Here is a 19,006-nt window from a genome sequence, read left to right as displayed (position 1 = left end):
AGCACAATGCCTGGGCACACAGATGCTTAATAGATGTTTTATACATTAAATATTGTCTCATCTAATTTCTTTACAATTCTTCTATCTGGTAAAAGTGATAGTTACTTTTAAGGGTAATATTGGCAAAGGTCTGCTATTTATTTCCCATTCTCTGGGCAGTTAGGCTTTGGTTACAGCACTGAATCTGAAGTCAGGAAGACCTGAGTTCCAATCCTGCCTCAGAGAGCTATTAATAGCTATATGACCCTGGATAAATCACTAATCTCTGTCTTCTTCAGTTTCCTCATCTGTAAAATGGAAGTAATAATAGCACCTACCTCCCAGGGTTGTTGTGAGGATAAAATGAGATAATATTGTAAAGCGCTTTTCAAACCATAAAGCATTATTTGTTAGCTATTATTATTAATATCAACAATAAAAGCAATAATAATAGTGGGATACATAATGCCATCTATTATTACCCATCTTTCATTTTTCTTAAAATCACCTCCTAAAGAGCTCTTACCTGGAAACAGTTTTTAAACTTTTTGCTGACAAAATATAGTGCTATCGGGTTTATACATGAATTCATAGTTGCCAAATTAATGCTGATGTAATCCATAAGCAATAAGAAACTAGAGCAAAAGAAAATAAAGTAGAGTAGTTAGAACATACATTATTTTTTCACATGCTAACTAGAACATATCCCTGAAGTAAGCATTCTTCCTGCCCAGAAGCCATTTTCATTGAATCTTTTCTATATGCTATTTTTTTTTTTTTTGCTGCAAAAGCTGCTGGGACGCCCTTAAACACAGTAGCAGGAAGGCTGTAGACATGGAAGGAAGAAATTACCTTTTTCATCTTTTTGCATGTTGTAGTGGAAAGAGACCAGATTTGTGATCAGGGATCTGGGCTTTAATTCCAACTCTATCAGTTACCTGTTTGACCATGAACAAAATACTTAACCTCTCTATATTCAGTTTCTTCATCTACAAAGTCAGAGAATTGGATGACAAGATGACTGCCAAAGTCCCTTATACCTTTAAAGTTATGATTCTTTTATTCACCTCCAAAGGGATGGCAGCTAAACAGTAGGTTTACTTGTGGTTTTTTTTTTTCAAGCTTGAAGAGAATAGAGACCCAAAGGGACCATTAAGGTGTGCGGAATAGAGTCCAAAGTGCATTAGGGGAAGCTCTAATTTCCTTCTAGGGAAGTTAGTCTGTCCAAACTTCATTTTGCTTATTTTGAATGTGGAAGTAGGTAAATGGCTGGCACAATACCTAAGCAGCTCACACCGGTTCATGTCCCTCTCATTGTACACAGTCTTCTTCAGAATTCGGCTCAGATGAAGAGGAAACCAGCAAAGAGCAAAAATCACAACCAAACAGAAGACTGTTTTTGCCACTTCACGGCGCTAAAGAGGAAAAAAAAGTACAAAAGAAAAATGAATCATACTTCAAAGTGACTGTAGCTGTGAAAGAAAGACTTGTCCCTGCAAAGGGCCAGATAAATAGTCTTCCAGAAACCTTGTAAAGAATCTAAATGTCAGTCAATATTTTAGATGAACATTTTGCTACTTTAAGAAAAAAATTAAAGTTTTTTTAATGTCACAGTCATTCCTTCCTTGCTTTGCTAATGGCCAGAATTAAAAACTCCTGCCTTCTACCCTCCTCACCTTGTGACAAAGAAAAATAGTTAAGCAAAAATGCCTGAAGCAGAGACTTTGTCTGCTGATGCATTCAATATTCTGCTTCCCCTGACTCTCAGCCAATAAGAAGGTATATATTTTCACTATCTGTTCTCTGTAACCATGACTAATTTTGCATTTACTTAGCATTTAGCTTCCTTTTAAGGAACTTTTCATTGGCGATATCATAATGTGTGTGTTTTTTTTTTTTTTGGGAGGGGGCACCTTCTAGCAATGAAGTGGAAAAGGACAAGAGGTGAAGAGGGCTTGGGGGAGATAACAACAGCAGAAAGTGAAAGCTCTGGCTGGGGTTGGTATGCTGGGCAAAAACACCATTTTATCTTCTGGCAAGGGGCTCTAAACAACCCAGGGTAGCAGCTATATACAAAGAAATGTTAATCACCCAAACATATCATGCATAGTGGGGGAAGAAGTAAGGGTTACCTCCTCTCCTGATACCACATTCTGAAAACCAGCAATTAAAGCTCTTTTGGTCATGACTGATATTAGGCAGCACTATGCAGTAGACAGAATGCTGGGTTTTGAGTCAATGGACATTGGCCTATTCTGGGTGACCTGAGTCAAGAAAGTTACTTAGCTTTACCGGCCGTCAGGTTCCTAATTTGTAAAATAAGGACATTGGACTAGATGCCTCCCAAGGTCTCTTAGTTCTAAATCAAGGATCTAATAATTCTATGTAATCAGAGACACATAGTGGATAGAACACTGGGCTTGGAGTCAGAAAGGACGTAGATTCATAAAAGTGAGTGTGGGCAAGAAAATCATCTGCAAAATGGGGATAGAAGTACCTACCTCCCTGGGTTATTGTGAGCCTCAAATGATATGATGACTGTAAAGTGTCTTGCAAATTTTACAATGCCACATAAATGTCAGTTATTATTATTATTATTGTCAATCAGTCAATAAACATTTGTTAAATACTTACTATGTGCCAGGCATTGTCCTAGGTTCCTTAGCCAAGGGCTGGGGATACAGAAAGAGGGAAAAGACAGTCCCTACCTTCAAGGAGCTTACAATCTCATGTGGGAGACAATATGCAAACAAATATGTATAAAACAAGTGCTCTCTCTCTCTCTCTCTCTCTCTCTCTCTCTCCCTCTCTCTCTCTCTCTTTATCCCTGTCTGTCTCTGTCCCTCCCTCCCTCTCTCTCTCTGTCTCTCTCCCTCTCTCTCTCTCTCCTCCCCTTCCTCATTCCCTCTCTTCCCTCCCTTTCTCTCTCTCCCCCCCTCTCTTTTTCTCTCTGTCTCATAAAAAGGAAATAAGAAAGGGAAGGCACTAGAATTAAGAGGGGCTGAGAAAGCCTTCCTGAAGAAGATGAGGTTTTTTTTTTTTAAAGCAATTGGGGTTAAGTAACTTGTTCAAGGTTACACGGCCAGTTATTTCTGGGTGTGGTGCTAAGTATCTGAGACCGGATTTGATCCCCAGGTCATCCCAACACTGGAGCTGGTGCTCTTACTTGCTGAGCCACCTGGCCACCCCTAAGCAACTGGGGTTAAGTAACTTGCTCAAGGTTACATGGCCAGGTGTTTCTGGGTGGGTGCCAAGTGTCTGAGCCCGGATTCGATCCCCAGGTCATCCCGACACTGGAGCCGGTGCTCTTACTCTCTGTGCTACCTGGCCGCCCCTAGAAGATGAGTTTTAAGTTGGGATTTGAAGATAGCCAAAAAACCCAGTAGGTAGAGATGAGGAGGGAGAACATTCCAGGCGTGGGATATAGATAGAGAAAATTCTTTGAGCCATGACGTGGATAGTTTTGTTCATGGAACATCCAGGAGGCCAGTGTCACTGGATAAAAGAGTACATATAGGTGAGTAATTGTAAGAAAACTGGAAAAATGGGTTAGATTATGAAAGGCTTTGAATGTCAGACAGGCTTTTGAATTTGATTCTGGAGGCAATAGGTTACCACTGTAGTTTATTGAGTAAGGGTGTGACATGGTTGGACTTGCACTTTGGAAAATCACTTTGATTGCTGAATGGAGGATGGGTTGGAGTGGGTAGAGATTTGAGGCAGGCAGTCCAGGATTGAGGTGATGAGGGTCTGTACTGCAGTGGTGGCAGTATCAAAGGAGAGAAGGGAGCATATTTGAGAGCCATTACAAAGGTGAAATTGATAGACCTTGGCAACAGATTGGCTATGGGAGGGGTTAGAGAGTGAGGCGTTGAAGATAACTCCATGGTGAGCCTGAGGCACGGACAGGACAGTCCTAGGGGTTACCCTCTACAATAACAGGGAAGGTAAAAGGCAGGGAAGTGTTAAGGGGAACGATAATGCTTGTTGAGTGGATATCTGGCTTGAGATGTCTGAAAGAAAGTTGGAGATGCGGGAGGACTCTAACCGTAACAGGGAGATTTAAGCAATAGGGTGTGCTTGAAGGAAGAGTCCCACATATCTGTGGCTAGAAGGGCCCTCAGAGATCACCCAGTTTAATGGTTCAATTTGGATAAGGAAAGTTATCATAGGTAACAAGATAAGGAAAGTTCATCATGGATAAGGAAACTAAGGCCCAGAATTAGCAACCATTTGAAATATTAGGTAAAAGGCTACTTTATGAAGCAGAGGAGCCAGTGTGGATTGGACTGGCTTTGAAGGTCTGGGCACTTCAAAGTCTATACCGGATTAGGAAAATCACAGGTTGTGATTTTCCTTTGGCTATTAACTGAGTGGACACATTGTGTTTATTTTCTAAGAGTGAGTACATTTAGAAGTTGAGCTAGCCATGTAAAATACAGTCTATCTGCAAGTGGGATTAACCAACATCAAGAGAAAACTGATTGAAATGGGGATTGGAGGTGTGACACTGCCTTGCCCCTAACCACCTAGTATTAGGTGTGTGAAGCCTATAATAAACCCACATGACTAGTATAACCACACAAGAGGGTTTGAGTCAGGGCTCATTTGATCTTCTAGAGTTACCAGTCAAGCTGAAATATGGAAAAAGTAGAAGGGTAGGATACAACAGAACAGAAGTATCTCTTGCAGAAAGAAGGTCCTATGTGCGGCCTATTTGCTTTTGCTGGTGCTGCTTTTTTGTCAAGAGTGGGCAGTGGCATAACAGAGTATTTGCTAGACATCAAAAGAGATTAAGAGTTGGATTCTAGAATTAAAATGCAATAGATCACTTACCAGCTATGTGACCAAGTCACTCAATTCAATTCAGTTCAGTTATGTAGATTATTTATAGAGTACCTACAATGTGGGAGGCATTATTCACTGAACCTCTCTGGACATCAATTTTCTTATTTGCAAAATGGGATTATTTTTCCAGCTCTACCAGTTACTCACTGTATGGCATTAACTTCAAGTTTCAGTTTTCTCATCTGCAAAATACTGTTCAGGTATTATTAGCCACTTGGGATTCTCTTGGCAAAGAGACTGGAGTGGTTTACTGTTTCTTTCTCCAGCTCATTTTACAGATGAAGAAACTGAAGCAAACTGGGTTAAGTGACTTGCCCAGGGTCATACAGTCAGTAAATGTCTGATTTGAACTCAGGAAGAGGAATCTTGTTGACTTCAGGCTGGGTGCTTTATCCACTAAACCACTTAGCTGTCCAAATGGAGAGAGAGGTAAATGCATATGTCATAGAAAGGATTTGTTTCTCTCACATCTCCTCCCTCCTCACTGGGAGAGAAAATAAAATGTATGTTAATTAGAAAAAGAAAAGCTATCATGCTCTATTGTTTTCCATACAGTGTCAAGAAAATAATCACATTTGTAAACTTTCAGATGTGGAACATATACTGACTGTATGACTCATGTCAATTCACTTAATCTCTTAAACTGAGGTATCCCAGGCAACTCTCTAAGTCCATGAGATGCCAAAGAGTTTCCAAACAACATTGGTATAGGGAATTTCTTTACTGGGAATGGGAGTTTCAATCAAAAGCAAAAAATATATAAAAAAATAGTGCCTTAAAGGTTTACAGAACACTTTCTTCATAGCAACCTTCGAGGGAGGTGGGAGGTAAATATTATGATCTTCAATTTATAATGAAGGTTCTCAGAGATTTAAATGATTTGTAACTTAGGATCAAAAATTTAGAGCTAATCAGCCAGTGAGCATTTATTATTTATTATTAATTATTTATTAAGGCACTGTACTGAGCATGGGAGATACAAAGAAAGGTAGAATACAGTGCCCTGCCCTTGAGCAGCTCACAGTCTATTGAAGGAGACAAAAAGAAAACAAATATATACAAATAAGCTACATGTATAGGGCAAATAGGAAATAATTAATAGAGGGAAGACACTAGGATTTTTTTTAAAGGGAATTGGGAAAGGGTTCCTGTAGATGATGGGATTTTAGTTGGGACTTGAAGGAAGCCAGAGAAGTCAGAAGGTGATGAGGAGGAAACACATTCCATAGTTGGGGGACAGCCACTGAAAATGCCCAGAGTTGGGAAATGAAGCATCTAGTAGATGAGACAGCAAAGAGGCCAGTGTCATGCATAGTCTAAACCTCTCATTTTATAGATGAGGAAAATGAGCTCCCTCCACCATAAAGGTTAAGTACACTGACAAAATTCTCATGGGGAGCAAGTAGCAGATCTTACTCATGAATCCGTTCTGTAACTCAGAATCCAGTGTTGTCATTATGATGCCTCTCTCTTTGCTCTGGGGTCACAGTAGATGTTGGAACTGGGATTCTGACTCAGGAGTGTCCTAACTGCAAGTCCAATGCTAATGATATGCCATATGTGAAAATACTTTTAAAACAGCAAGCACTATGCAAGAACCTGCTATCATATCCTACTATAAATTCACCAAAGGGGATCTATCTAATGTGGTGGGAAGCTGTGTAATATCTTCCTCACATTGTGTAGACAGCAATGCAGGCTGTCCATTGGTTATCTCTCTCTCTCTTGCTGTACGAGTAGGTCATCTTTTCCTTAAATTATACTGTATTATGTGACATTCTACTAAAAAAACTCTCTTGTGGTTTGAGTTTTGAGATCACAGGGCTACCTGCTTACTACATCCATGATTTTATTTGGACCATGAAGTATTTCAAAGCACCCTGCTCAAGAAGGAAATCTACTGCCAAGCTTTTGGTTCTCTTTTCTGTTTACCTCAAATGGGATGGCATATGTACTACACTGTACTGTATGAATACAAATCATTGCCATGATTATTACCTGCTTAAGGTGCTCGCTGAGTGCAATTCTCAAACTGCCATTTCTTCTGTTAAGCATCTCACAAGTCATTAGGGTATAAAAGATGGCAGTACATGCTAACGGTACACAGAAATAGAAACCGAAGAGCCACCAGTCTTTTGCATCTCGGTAAAACTGTAAATAGAAGAGGGGGAAAAAAGAGAAGAATAATCATGCAAATTAAGTGCAAAGTATCCCTGAAATATGCTAATGGAAAGGCTGCAGCAGCAAGATCCTTATAAATAGAGAAAAGTTTGTACCCCTGCTCTGGTTGTAATAATTCGATGATGACAAAGGAGCAGAAAGTCAATTCTTAAGTTGAAAACTCAGAAAATTATCTTACTCTTTTACTAGCACATAAAAAATGTAGAATTTTAAACTTCACATATGCTAATGTTCCATCATGCCGTAGAGGTGACCCTGGATTCTTGAAAGTTCTTTCAATGGAATGCAAGCTTTGGCAGGTCCTAGTGATAGAAAATATGGGAGTTGTCCAAGGACCAGCCTTGCCAAGTACACAGAAACTCAGCCCTGGAAGATTAGCTACCAAGTGATCAATTTTTTTTAGCCACAGAAATTCAAGAAATGCGAAGGGATTGTAATTTACACCAATTGTGGTAGTACCCATGGATAAAATAATGGATTTTTAAGAAAATACTTTAAATTTTTTTTAAAGTTGGCTTCAATTGAATACTTTTGGATAAAGACTTCTCTTTGGTAAAAAAAAAATAATTTGTATTTTGAAACATGTAGTCATAGCTATGTTATGTAGCATAGGGCAAGTGCTTAAAGTGCTCTCTAATGCCAGCTATTATGATAAGAGGCAGTATGGTTTAGTAGATAAAGTGCTGAACTTGCAGTCAGAAAGACTTAGGTTTGCTTCCTAAGTCTGGCTCTTATTAACTATGTGACTATTGGCAAATCATTTGACTTCACTAAGCTTTGGATTTTCTTATCTCTAAAATGGGGATAGTTACCTCACAAGGCTAATGTGAAGCTCAGATGACATGATGTAGGTAAAGTGCTTTACAAACTTTCAGACATCAAATAAATGTCAATGATTATTTCTTTACTCATTCACAATTACAGTAGAACACAAACTCTTTATGGGCGGGGACTGTTTTGTTTTGGTCTTTGTATTCCCAGGTCCTAGCAAGTACCCAGCTTGGACTAGGCACTTAACAAATTCCTCATAAATTTTATTGATGCTGGTTTGCTTCCGTCCCCTGGGTTGAAGAGTTCTTAATGGACTACGTGAAGCTGATGAATGGTCAATATGAGTACTTTGGTTTCATAGGCAGTTAACCCCTTGCCTGGAATGCATGCTATGTGACCTCATTGCTGGAAAATTAGAGCCATCAATAACTTTTTTCTCTATTTTTTTAAATGCTTACCCACCTGGAAGTCATTTGAAGAAAATGCCATCTCTAAAGGAACACTGAGCTTAACTTTCCTGCTGGGTTTAGGAAGTGGACATGCTAGCTAACCCAAGGATTGTTCTATTTCTTTTTAAAAATGGAAACTTTGATTGAAGATGAAGATTGAAATACTATACTTAAAGACTTCCTGCCTCCAAACGATTAATCTGAGAAGGAAAGAAACCCCTTCTTTCCCATCATTTCCTTCCAGATTGTTTATTTAGCAAGGACATACCCCACACTGTCACATCAGTTCCCACAGTAATAAATGATGGGACTAGTCTGTGAAAATTTAGGTAATTTCTAATTATAATACAAACAATGAGAGGTCCACTGGGCAGTATTTCTATTAATGGCTACTGAGTAATAAAAATATTATACAAAATTACAAAGAAATTATCTTATTTAGAGCTGTTTATGTAAATGTTTCTTTGGAAGTATTTCATTCGACATCAATTCAACAGTGTGATACAATGGAAAGAGTGAGAGGCCCTGGGTTCTAATCCTCTCTCTACCAATTAGCTCCTGGGTGATCACAGGTAGGTCACTTCAACCTCTCAGTTTCTTCACCTGTAAAATGGGATTGGACTTGATTACTTCTAAGGTTCCTTCCAACTTTGTGATCCTGTGGTTCTGTGAGCAAGAACTAGGTGAGTGCCTTCTATAGGTGTTGTGCCCAAACCCAAATCACCCATCTCCCGATTTGAAGCCCATCATTAAGCTCCTTTATATATTTGTCTTTGTTTCTATCCTATACCCTGTAATAGCTTGAAATAGCTTAAGGCATAGTCTTGGGTATTACCCAAGATGTAGGACTGAGGTTATGGCACAAGTTTATCTTAAGAAGAGACCACGCTGTTCTGTTCCTGCTGACCAAGCAGGGTCCCCACACCCTTTACCCAGAACATGACCCTATCCTGTTTCCTCCACCCTGTCCCCTCCACCCTGTTCTGGAAGGGACCCCCTTCCAGGAAAAGCTGCACCCTTGTACCCTTGTGCCATCTTCCCAAATTAGCCTTGAGCTATAGATCTAACCAATGGCAATTCTTGGCTTCTGTATGTCTTTGCTTATGCTAGCTGCCCTGCCCAATTGTGGTTTTTGTGGTTTTAGCCTTTATAAGCACTGTGTGTACTTACTCCATTTCGGGGCTGCCTGATTTGAGTGTATACTCCAGATAGTTGCGCGCTTAATCAATAAATCCACACCTCAATTTACTTGAACCTAGGTCTCAGCTCTCTCTTATTCTCTGCACAACATAGTTAAGACACTAAGCTAAGCCCATGATGTCTATTCAAAACCAAATGAAAAATGGGTCTCTGATCCAGAAACTTCTATTCTCTTAAGCAATAAAAGTGAGTAAAGAAGTAAACAGAAGATCATTTAAGGAAGAATGCTAGGGTGTTGTGTTCTCTGTCACAAAGGTAAAGTCTGGTGGAGAAAAGAAATGCCAAAGTGGAGTATTTAGGCTACACAGGATCTCTGCCAAGTTTAAGCTATGTCTTCCAGAACACAAATTACAGAAAAGGTCTCCTTTTCTTTGGACTCCAACGTATCCATGATCTCACTGATGTTAATAGTCTCTCCAATTTTGTATCCATGCCATTCTAGTCTACATCTTCTGTAAATGCATAATAGGAGATCTGCCCAGTGTGCTGAGGGCACTCCTTTTGTTCACTCAACAGTATGAGGATACCAGAGGAGTGAGTGACAACCAGTGGAGCCATCAGCTGAGCCTTATGCTCTTCATGTGACTAGCCCATCTTTTTCATTCATGGATTTCTTTGATTATATCTTTTTTCCTTCCACACAATCGTTTTATCTTTGTAACTATAAAAAAATTCACATCAGAGAGATATCTCCTTATTATATTATCTCTCCTCCCAGAAATGTGAAGGCTATGTGTATAGTAATTTTCTCAGTGCCCACTGTCCTGTTGTCAAATGTGGAAAGTTGGATGTTGTTATGGGAATGGGAATCTGAAGATCTTCCCTGCCCCTTGGCCCTTTGATAGGCTTAAGTGACTCTGAGAGCCTTCCCTGATTTGAAAATATACTCTGTCCCCTAATAGGCTGAATGTGGTCACCTGGAGCCTATGGAAGGAGGCTTGTTTTTCAGGAATGCCCATACCTTGTTACTTTGTGACCGGACAGTGGGTCACGAGGGCTGTGATGGTCTCTGACCCAGGAGAAGGCCCTGGTGTGAGGGTTTTGCTTTGGGGCTCACTTTGGGAAGAGTTGTATGATTTGGCCAGATGAGACTCTGCGCAGCCGTTGAGCCCCTTTCCTTGCCCCTTCTGAAAACCCAGATGTTGGTGCTTCCCTGTCTGGTAACTGACTAGGTATGGATGTAATGATCGACAGCTGGAAGTCTGTCTACTGAATTGTGTTATTTCCTGTTGTAACTTCTGTTTGTATTCTCTGAAGTTCAGGGTGCTGACTTTTTCCCCTGAACTAGGTAAATGATATATGTTTGATTGATTAAAGTAAGATTGTCAACCAATTTTGAGTTGCTTTATTTTAGAAAAGCAGATATAAGACCCTATGCTAGCAGCCACGCTGGGTATGCTAGGGTGCTTGCTGCTACAGATGTTGACCTCAGGACTTTTAGGGAGCAGGCTTACTAGCTCTAGGATGGGAAAGGTTACTTCATGTCTCCAGAACAATGGTCAGAAACTTTTTTTTTTATCGGAATATTGCCAGCATGGTTAAAATAAATGGAGTGTGGGGAGTGGGATGAGGGTAGAGAATGGCAGGCCTAACTTGTTGGTAGGGAAGAAGGTGAAAAGAGAGTATAGGAAAGAGATGAGAAAAAAGATTAGGAGAGAGCAGAATTAGAAAGGACCTCAGAGACCAGCTAGTCTAACCCAGACCTAAACAAGAATCCCCTTTAAAACATACTCAAGTGGTTTGTCAATCATCAATACACTAATCAATCAGTAAACATTTATCAAGCACCTACAATGTGCCAGGCACTGTGTTAAGTGAAGCAGACACGCAAAGGGGCCAAAGATGACCTCTGCCCGCAAAGAGCTTACAGTCTAATCTATTGATGATCGAGCTCCTCGAAGACAAGGATCATGCTTTTTGCCTTCCTTTTTATCCCCAGGATTCAGCATGGCTCTTAGAACACAGCGGTTGATTAATAAATGCTTGTGGACCAAATGACACAGTTGTGTGTCAGCTGGTTTTTCTGAACTGTTTTTCTTAATTACAAGAGAGGTCTGGGAAGGGTGGGGAGGGGATGGGAAGAAGGGAGTACTATGCAGAAATGACTATGATGTACAAGCAAAAAGCATCAATGGAACCTTATTTTTAAATTTTTATCTTTTTGGGAGATTTCTAAGTGAATGGAGATCTACTATCTCCTCAGGAATCCTATTTAGTGGTAGGGAAGGTTCTAAGGGAAATTCCCTTATATCAAACCCAATTTCTCTTCTAGCAACTTACATCACTTTTGCCCACTCGAGTCAAACAGAGAAAGTCTGCTTACTCTTCAACATGCCGGATCTTTAATTACTTGAAAACAGTTAAAAGGCTCTTCACTGGTTTTCTGAAGGATAAAAATCCCCAGTTCCTTCAACTGATGCTCATATGGCATGATCTCACCATTATAGTTATAGTTCTCTCATCACATTCCAACTTATTATTCATGTCCTTCCTAAAATACTGAAATACTTCCTAAAATACTAAAATTCCTAAAATACCCAGAACTGAACACATAACAGCAGATACAATCTAAGGGGGGGAGAACTAAGAGAAAGAAGAAGGGGAAAAAAGAGAATGAAAAAAAGATATGTATGCATGGTAGAGAACTGTAATCTGACCCTCATAACTGTTTAGGATAACCTTATCATCCTGCAAGATTTCATCAGTCTTGGGACTCCACTTGATTGTGGTAGGACTACAGGTTGATGGCCACTCCTTAGCAAGTAATTTCTGCTACCAAATTGAAGACTTGCTCTCTCATTTCTATGATATCTTGGATCTTGGTATTTGAATACTAGATTATAACAGCTGGAGATGCTATACTCTATTATGTTACTTTTATACTCCAAAATCTTTAGTAGCTCCCTACCACCTCTTGAATAAATTTAAAACTCCTATGTCATCCTACCTTTTGAGACATTTATTACTCACCATGACCCATTCTATGCTCCAGCTAAACTGGACTCCATTCTGCTCCACTGAAGGTACACTGCATCATCCTGCTGCTGTCTCTTTATTCACACTGCTCTCTGCAGCTGGAAAGCTCTCCCTTCTCCTCACTATCTACTGATGGTTGATTTCCATTCACTTAGAAGTCTTCAAAATTAAAAAAAAAAGTTTCATTGATGTTTTTACATTACAGTCATTTCTAGAGGTCCTTTAAGCCTATTGAAAGTGTAGCTCCTCGATGATGTTTTCCCTTCCCTCTAAGGTAGGACTTGATCCCTGAGAATTTATAGTTTTATACCTTTCTAAAGTACTTACATGTAAATTAAAATGTATGCTGCAAACTATGGTTATCTCAATCTATCAATAAACATTTATTAAGCACTTACTAAGTGTCCTGTAAGCCCTAGGGATGCAAATATGAAAAAAAAGATATTCCTTTTCCTCAAGGAGCTTACAATTCTAATGGGGGAAGTTAGAACACAAAAAGAAGCTGAAAAGTAGGAGGAGATACCCAAAAGGGGGAGCATGATGGAGAAGTCAGAGAAGTTCCAAATTAGTGAAGTTAGGTGAGAAATGAGGGGTCTGAGCTTTCTAATTAAGTGGAGGCTCTGAGTTCATAACCCTATCCTTTAATCAGAGAGGCATAGGGTATAATAGGCAGAGCTGGTGCAGTGGATTTTGTGCCTACCTCAAATCAGGAAGATATCTTCATGAGTTCAAATCTGATTTTAGACACTTATTAGCTGTGTTACCCTGGGCAAATCACTTAACTCTGCCTTGGTTTTCTCATTTGTAAACTAAGCTGGAGAAGGAAATGACAAGCTACTTCCTGTATCTTTGCCAAGAAAATTCCAGATGGGGTCAGGAAGAGTAGGATATGGCTAGACAAAAACCACAAAAACATCAAGGCTGATGACATCTTGCAGGATGATGAGGTTATCCCCAAAATGAGTTTTCTGGGGCAGAAGTCAATCAGATAAATTCCAAAGTAGTACAGCCACGTATCTGTGTTGTTTATTTTTCTACCAGTCTATAAGTTCTATGAGGGCAATGACCCTGTCCTTTTCTAAGATTTGCGATATGGTAACCAAGAGGGTTATTGACAACTTTGATGGCATTAAGAGATTCATAGAATTTAGAAATTTTAGTTTTGCTTGCTCAATTCTTGTCAGACCACATTGAAATTAAAGCAATCAATTCTGAGCACTACATTTTAGGAAGACCATTGATAAGTTGGAGAGTGCTCAGGGGAAAGAAATCAGGATGGTGAACAATTTCAAGTTCATGACACCTGAGAGTCAGTTAAAGCAAATGGGGATGTTTAGCCTGCAGAAGTCAAAACTTAGTTGTCTTCCAGTACTGAAGGAGTGTCATATGGAAGAGTGATTCAATTTACCCATCCTAGAGGACAGAACTAGAAACATCTGGTGGAAACTGTATAAGCAAATTTAAGCTTGATAAAAGGAGAAAAAACCCAATTAACAATCAGAACTATTAAGAAATGAGATGGGCTGCCTCAGGAAAAAGATTCCCTTGAAGCCCCCAACTGAAGGTTGGATGACCAGTTGCCAGGTATATATTATAGGGAGGAGTCTTATTCAGGGGTGGGTTGGACTGGATGGCCATTTGGTCCTTCCCAACTCACATTCTTTGATTCTGCACACATTAGATAATTAATATATGTTGATCTCTTGTTATCATGACAACATGGTACCATGAGGACCAATTTCAGTTTAATAAATTTTTTGGCAGAATGAAAAAGTGAAAAGAGAACACTAGTACTAATTCTTTTATTTTTCTTAAAAAGAAAGCATTTCTTGGGGAAGAATTCAGCTTACTGAGAGAGCTCTGACATTCTATTTTGGCACTTAAGCTGACACATTAGCATTATGCAAAACAAAGGTTGAGTATCTATCAAGAACAAATTCAGGCTGAAAATACTGCTCATGAATTGAATGTTTTCCTCCACTGGCTGCAGGATTTCCTCTTCTTTGTTTCTATGAAAGACAGATAGAAGGAGACATATTTTTTTCCCCTAAGCACAAGTTTCTTGGAGAATAAGCAGCTCTGGAATTGCTATATAGAAGCCTCTAGGGTACAGTTATTATAGTTGAGTTTGCCTGTAAGTTTTCTTCCAAATGTAAGAGAAAAATCATAGAGCATAGTAAAAGACTCCTTATTTTCTAGAAGAGATTAATTCTGAGTATTTGCAGATTTTAATTCCTTCAACTCATCAATGACACTGAACATCATTTAATAAAGCATTTTTATGAGGCCAATTTCACCATATCATCTATGAATCTTTTCTTGCTGGATTTGGAATCAGAGGATCTGGGTGGGACTAGACTCTTGGGTTCTAAAGAATCCTTTCTCTAGCTATGTGATTCTGGTCAATTCACTTAATCTCTTTGGGCCTCAATCACTCATTTATTTTTTAAAAAAGTGTTGGATTACATGTTCCTAAGTTTTCTATGAACTTTAATATTCTATGAATATCATTTTTATGAATACAATATATACAATGGATTTATTATGTTCTGGTCTAATTATTTATGTGGGCACAAAGAGGTCTTAGATTAAGTAATTTTATAAAAAAATTGGATGGGCTTTATAACTACCCAAATAGAAACTGCCCCAAAAGTAATAAATCAAGAATATAAATTTTCCTTCCTAATAATCTATAAATAGATAATTCATTAGACACAAAGTCACACCTACTTTCCCTTGTTAGTTCTTAAGGCTGTAATCCCCAGGATCAGTGGTTAAGTCCTTCTAATATGAACACGTTGGATCCAAGTTCAGCAAGGTGAATTTTTCTACTCATTAGCCAAAATGAAGACATATATTGTCTCATTTTTCCTCTTTACCTACTGTAGTAATACCAATGGCATTTATGAACTCAGGTGACTTCATTTTATCTTCTTTATGGGCCCATGTAATTCCTTTTAGGGATGCCATTCTTAATACAATTCTATAGTAACATTGAGAAGGTAAATGCCAATTTCTGTTGGAATGTCAACTCCATGGAAGCTTCTCGAATTTTTAAATTATATCCACTCTCCTTAGGCTTACCAATTTCTGAGCAGGTGATTCTTGGCTTTTTGCTTCTGCTTTCACCCTATTTCCTGGGCAATTTGGATTTAACCAATTATTTAATAATATTACACTGCACTAAATTTTATTCATTTGTAATCTGAGCACTCTATTCCCATCCACTTCTGCAGGGGATTAAGAGAAATTCTGCATTATTGCAGCCACTCTTTTAAGGTCAACTTTACATAATTGATTGATGGATTATATAGATAATTATTTAATGATAAAGATAATTATATAGATAATTGAGTTGAAAGTGTAGAATTTTGGGGCTAAAATTTTCAAGTTATTTGTTCACATTGACCAGATAGTAACTTGTCAACCTTTTTAATTTTTGTGGGTCATGTTCACCTCATTTATCTATCACCAGAAGGTTATTAGATGATGAATATTTTTGACCATAAGGACCTTTTGAAGGCTATCTACCCAAGGCACAGAGGCAGAAATATTGTTGAGTCAGCTTTTAATGGCTCAAGAAAGTTAAATTTTCAGTGGGAACATGTACACCTTGGAAATCAGCATGTGCCATAAGTAAGGGCTTGATTTTATTGACAGTCTTGACTTAAAAAAAGTGATGGAGAAAATATTAGTAATGCTCATAGCTCTGCCTTCTGGGGTCAAGCAGAACAAGCCTCATCTGTCTTCCATACGACAGCCCTCTGAACTTAGCTATCACTTCTCTTCTAAAATTTCTCTACTCTTCTCTGATTCAAGGTCCTTTCTTCCCAGCTCCACCCCCCAATAGATCCTTATGTTCTTAACTTCAAGATCTTTCATCATTTTGATTGTCCCTGTAGACATTTTTCACCCATCACTTCAACCTAAGTGACTACATAATCAATGCTTAATGAAAAAAGAACAGTTTTCAGTTAGATTTTGTAAAGTTATTAAGTACCTCATCAAGGTCTTTCACTATTCCAGTTGTCCCCCTCTAGACACTTTTCAGCTGTTACTACAGTCCAAGTATCTATACAATTAATGCTTGATTAGAAAAGAACAGATCCCAATTAGACTATGCAAAGTAATTAAGTACCTCCATGAACTTGTTTGTGGGGTTGAGCATGCAGGTTTTGTGTTCTTTGCCTTTATACTCAAAGGGCACCATGACGAAACCGATGGCTTCAGGAATAGCCAAGACGAAGGACAGAATCCAGATGGATACGATTTCAATTGCCGTGATCAAGGGAATCCCAATTCCCTGAACCCTACTCCAGGAGGCAACTGCTCTGTACCTGAAATAAAGAGGTGAAGAACAACTATTAGATCATTGGAGTTCAGGTAACATATGTAACCCTGAAAATGGAAATCCATATGAAATCAGCCTTTAAATGGTTTAATAAGAATGTATTGCCTATTGTGTGTCCTTACAGCTCCTACTATGTGATAGGTATTAGGGTTTCAAAGACAAAACTAAAAATTAGCTTTTGCTCTTATGGAGGTTGCATTCTTTGGGGGAGATTTCAACATGTATACAGATAAGTAAATATAAGATAATTTGGTGGGGTGTTAACAACTGGGCAATCAGGAAAGGCAGCCTGTAGGAGATGGCACTTAAGCATTGAGGGGAGGTAGGAGAACATTTCAGATACAGGGGATAGTCTGTACAAAGACAGGGAGTTTGGAGATGGAATATCACATATAAGGAACAGTCTGGTTTGGCTGCAACAGAGGACATGAGGGGGAATAATGTGGAAAAAAAGTCTGAAAAGATAGAGATGAATCTCAACAAGGGGCTAACGATTCTACCCTATTGGAAGTATCTACACTCAAAATGGGCATTTTTCCTGTGAAATGAAGGACTTGGATTAGATGTCTCATATATTTTTTAGCTCTGAATCCTATGATGTGAAATCTAATTAGTGTGAAATAAAATGCGATTTTAAAATGAATACATAAAAACCCCATCGTTTATTAAATTCTTACTATGTATCAAGCACCACATTAAAACCTATAGGTACAAAAACAAAAGTAAAGAAAATTAAAGGCAGCATGGAGTAAAGAGAGTGGTGGACAATGAGGAATGTTTTGTTTTGGGAAATTACAGGGATGGTGATAATATGTCTGTCACAAAGAAGTAGATGCAATGACAAGGTTTTAGAGAAAATGTGGTATGATTGAAGAGGTTTGGATCTGGAATCAGAGAGCTGGGTTCAAATCCTGGCTATGTTATTGGGTCTGTGTCCTTGTCTCTATTTTTTGGGCCTCAGTTTCATTACTTGTAAAACGAATAGCCTGAGGGAGACAACCTTTCCATTCCTGGCAAAGTAGAAAGAGGAGGTAGGGGACCCGGATAAAAATCCTGACTTTTGTTGTTATTATCTGTGTGCACTTAGGTAAATCACTGTCACTCAGGGCTTCAGTTTCCTCATTTGTAAAATGAGGGCATTGGACTATGTGCCCTCTGATGTCCCTTTAAACTCTCAATACAGGAGGCTTTCTATCCTTATAGTCTATGGAAAATGATAAACAGATAGACAGGAAAAATTTTTCAGGGTATTTTATTTTACCGACCAGCATTTGTAATAAAGACAACACTATCTCCAAAACAGAGGTGAGTATAATAAAAAACATCTAAGAGTATCTTTTAGAGACTTTGGTCTAATTCTTTGCTTATCAAGCAAGCTATAATTTGGTATTATAACTGGTGGACCTATCCCTCCTGTTGAGGATGGTGTGGCCAATGCAAATGATTGATAGAACACTGTTGAAACAGCTAGCTGTACTACTGGAAATGAATAAATTGGCATTCAGATTGACTCATCAGTCTATGAATTAGGTTAAATGTATGAATTAGTTCTTCAGTGCCTGATCACATCTAGGTGAATTCATTTATTCAATAAACATAATTAAACATTTTTTGGGGCGGCCAGGTAGCACAGCAAGTAAGAGCACTGCCTCCAGTGTTGGGATGACCTGGGGATAGAATCTGGGCTCCGACACTTAGCACCCACCCAGAAACACCTGGCCGTGTAACCTTGAGCAAGTTACTTAACCCCGATTGCTTAAAAAAAAAAACAACAACAATTTTTTTATGTGCAAACCACCTGCCAGGTGCTGAAGATAAAAAGATAAATAAAGCTTCCCTTCAGCAGTTTACTAAGTAGATAAGACATTTATACAAGAACTGTCAGCTACATACAGTAGCATTTAAAAGATTTCAAAGAGCTTTATAAACATATCTGTTACTTTTAATAACCTTGTTATGTTTTACAAATTTTATTATCACCATTGTATAGATGAGGAAACGGGCTCAGAGAGAAATGATCTGCTGTTGGTCATAAAATTAGGATGTATCAGAGGTAGGATTCAAATCCAGGTTTCTTCTGTCTCCAGTTTTCTCTCCATTTATCTCCTCTAAATGAGTAACTTAATGAAGAATGGAATAGGATAGCTAATTTGTTAAATTTAATATATATTTACTCCTTCCCTCCAAAACAAACTATAATAGAAATTCATAATTTCATGTATCACCCTATTTTATGTTCTTCTTTACTTTT

At 38.6% G+C, this 19,006-nt stretch overlaps 1 protein-coding gene across 3 annotated transcripts in view; it reads right to left on the bottom strand.

Annotated features, from left to right (window-relative positions):
- Window positions 1–19,006, bottom strand: part of EDNRA (endothelin receptor type A) — a 90,372-nt gene that overhangs the window by 4,672 nt on the left and 66,694 nt on the right. For all 3 annotated transcript variants that reach the window (XM_069105482.1, XM_069105480.1, XM_069105481.1), the window contains exons 5-8: window positions 16,543–16,741; window positions 6,826–6,978; window positions 1,261–1,394; window positions 506–614 (exon numbers count right to left, since the gene is read on the bottom strand). In XM_069105482.1, the coding sequence (XP_068961583.1) occupies window positions 506–614; window positions 1,261–1,394; window positions 6,826–6,978; window positions 16,543–16,741 (595 nt within the window). The remainder of the gene's footprint in view (window positions 1–505; window positions 615–1,260; window positions 1,395–6,825; window positions 6,979–16,542; window positions 16,742–19,006) is intronic.

This window comes from Petaurus breviceps, unplaced genomic scaffold (genome assembly GCF_028583685.1).
Source record: "Petaurus breviceps papuanus isolate PSGF00001 unplaced genomic scaffold, PetGlider_PUasm1.0 76, whole genome shotgun sequence".
Taxonomy (NCBI): domain Eukaryota; kingdom Metazoa; phylum Chordata; class Mammalia; order Diprotodontia; family Petauridae; genus Petaurus; species Petaurus breviceps.
Note: the sequence above shows the minus strand (reverse complement) of the source record. Positions and strands in the feature narration are given on the sequence as shown.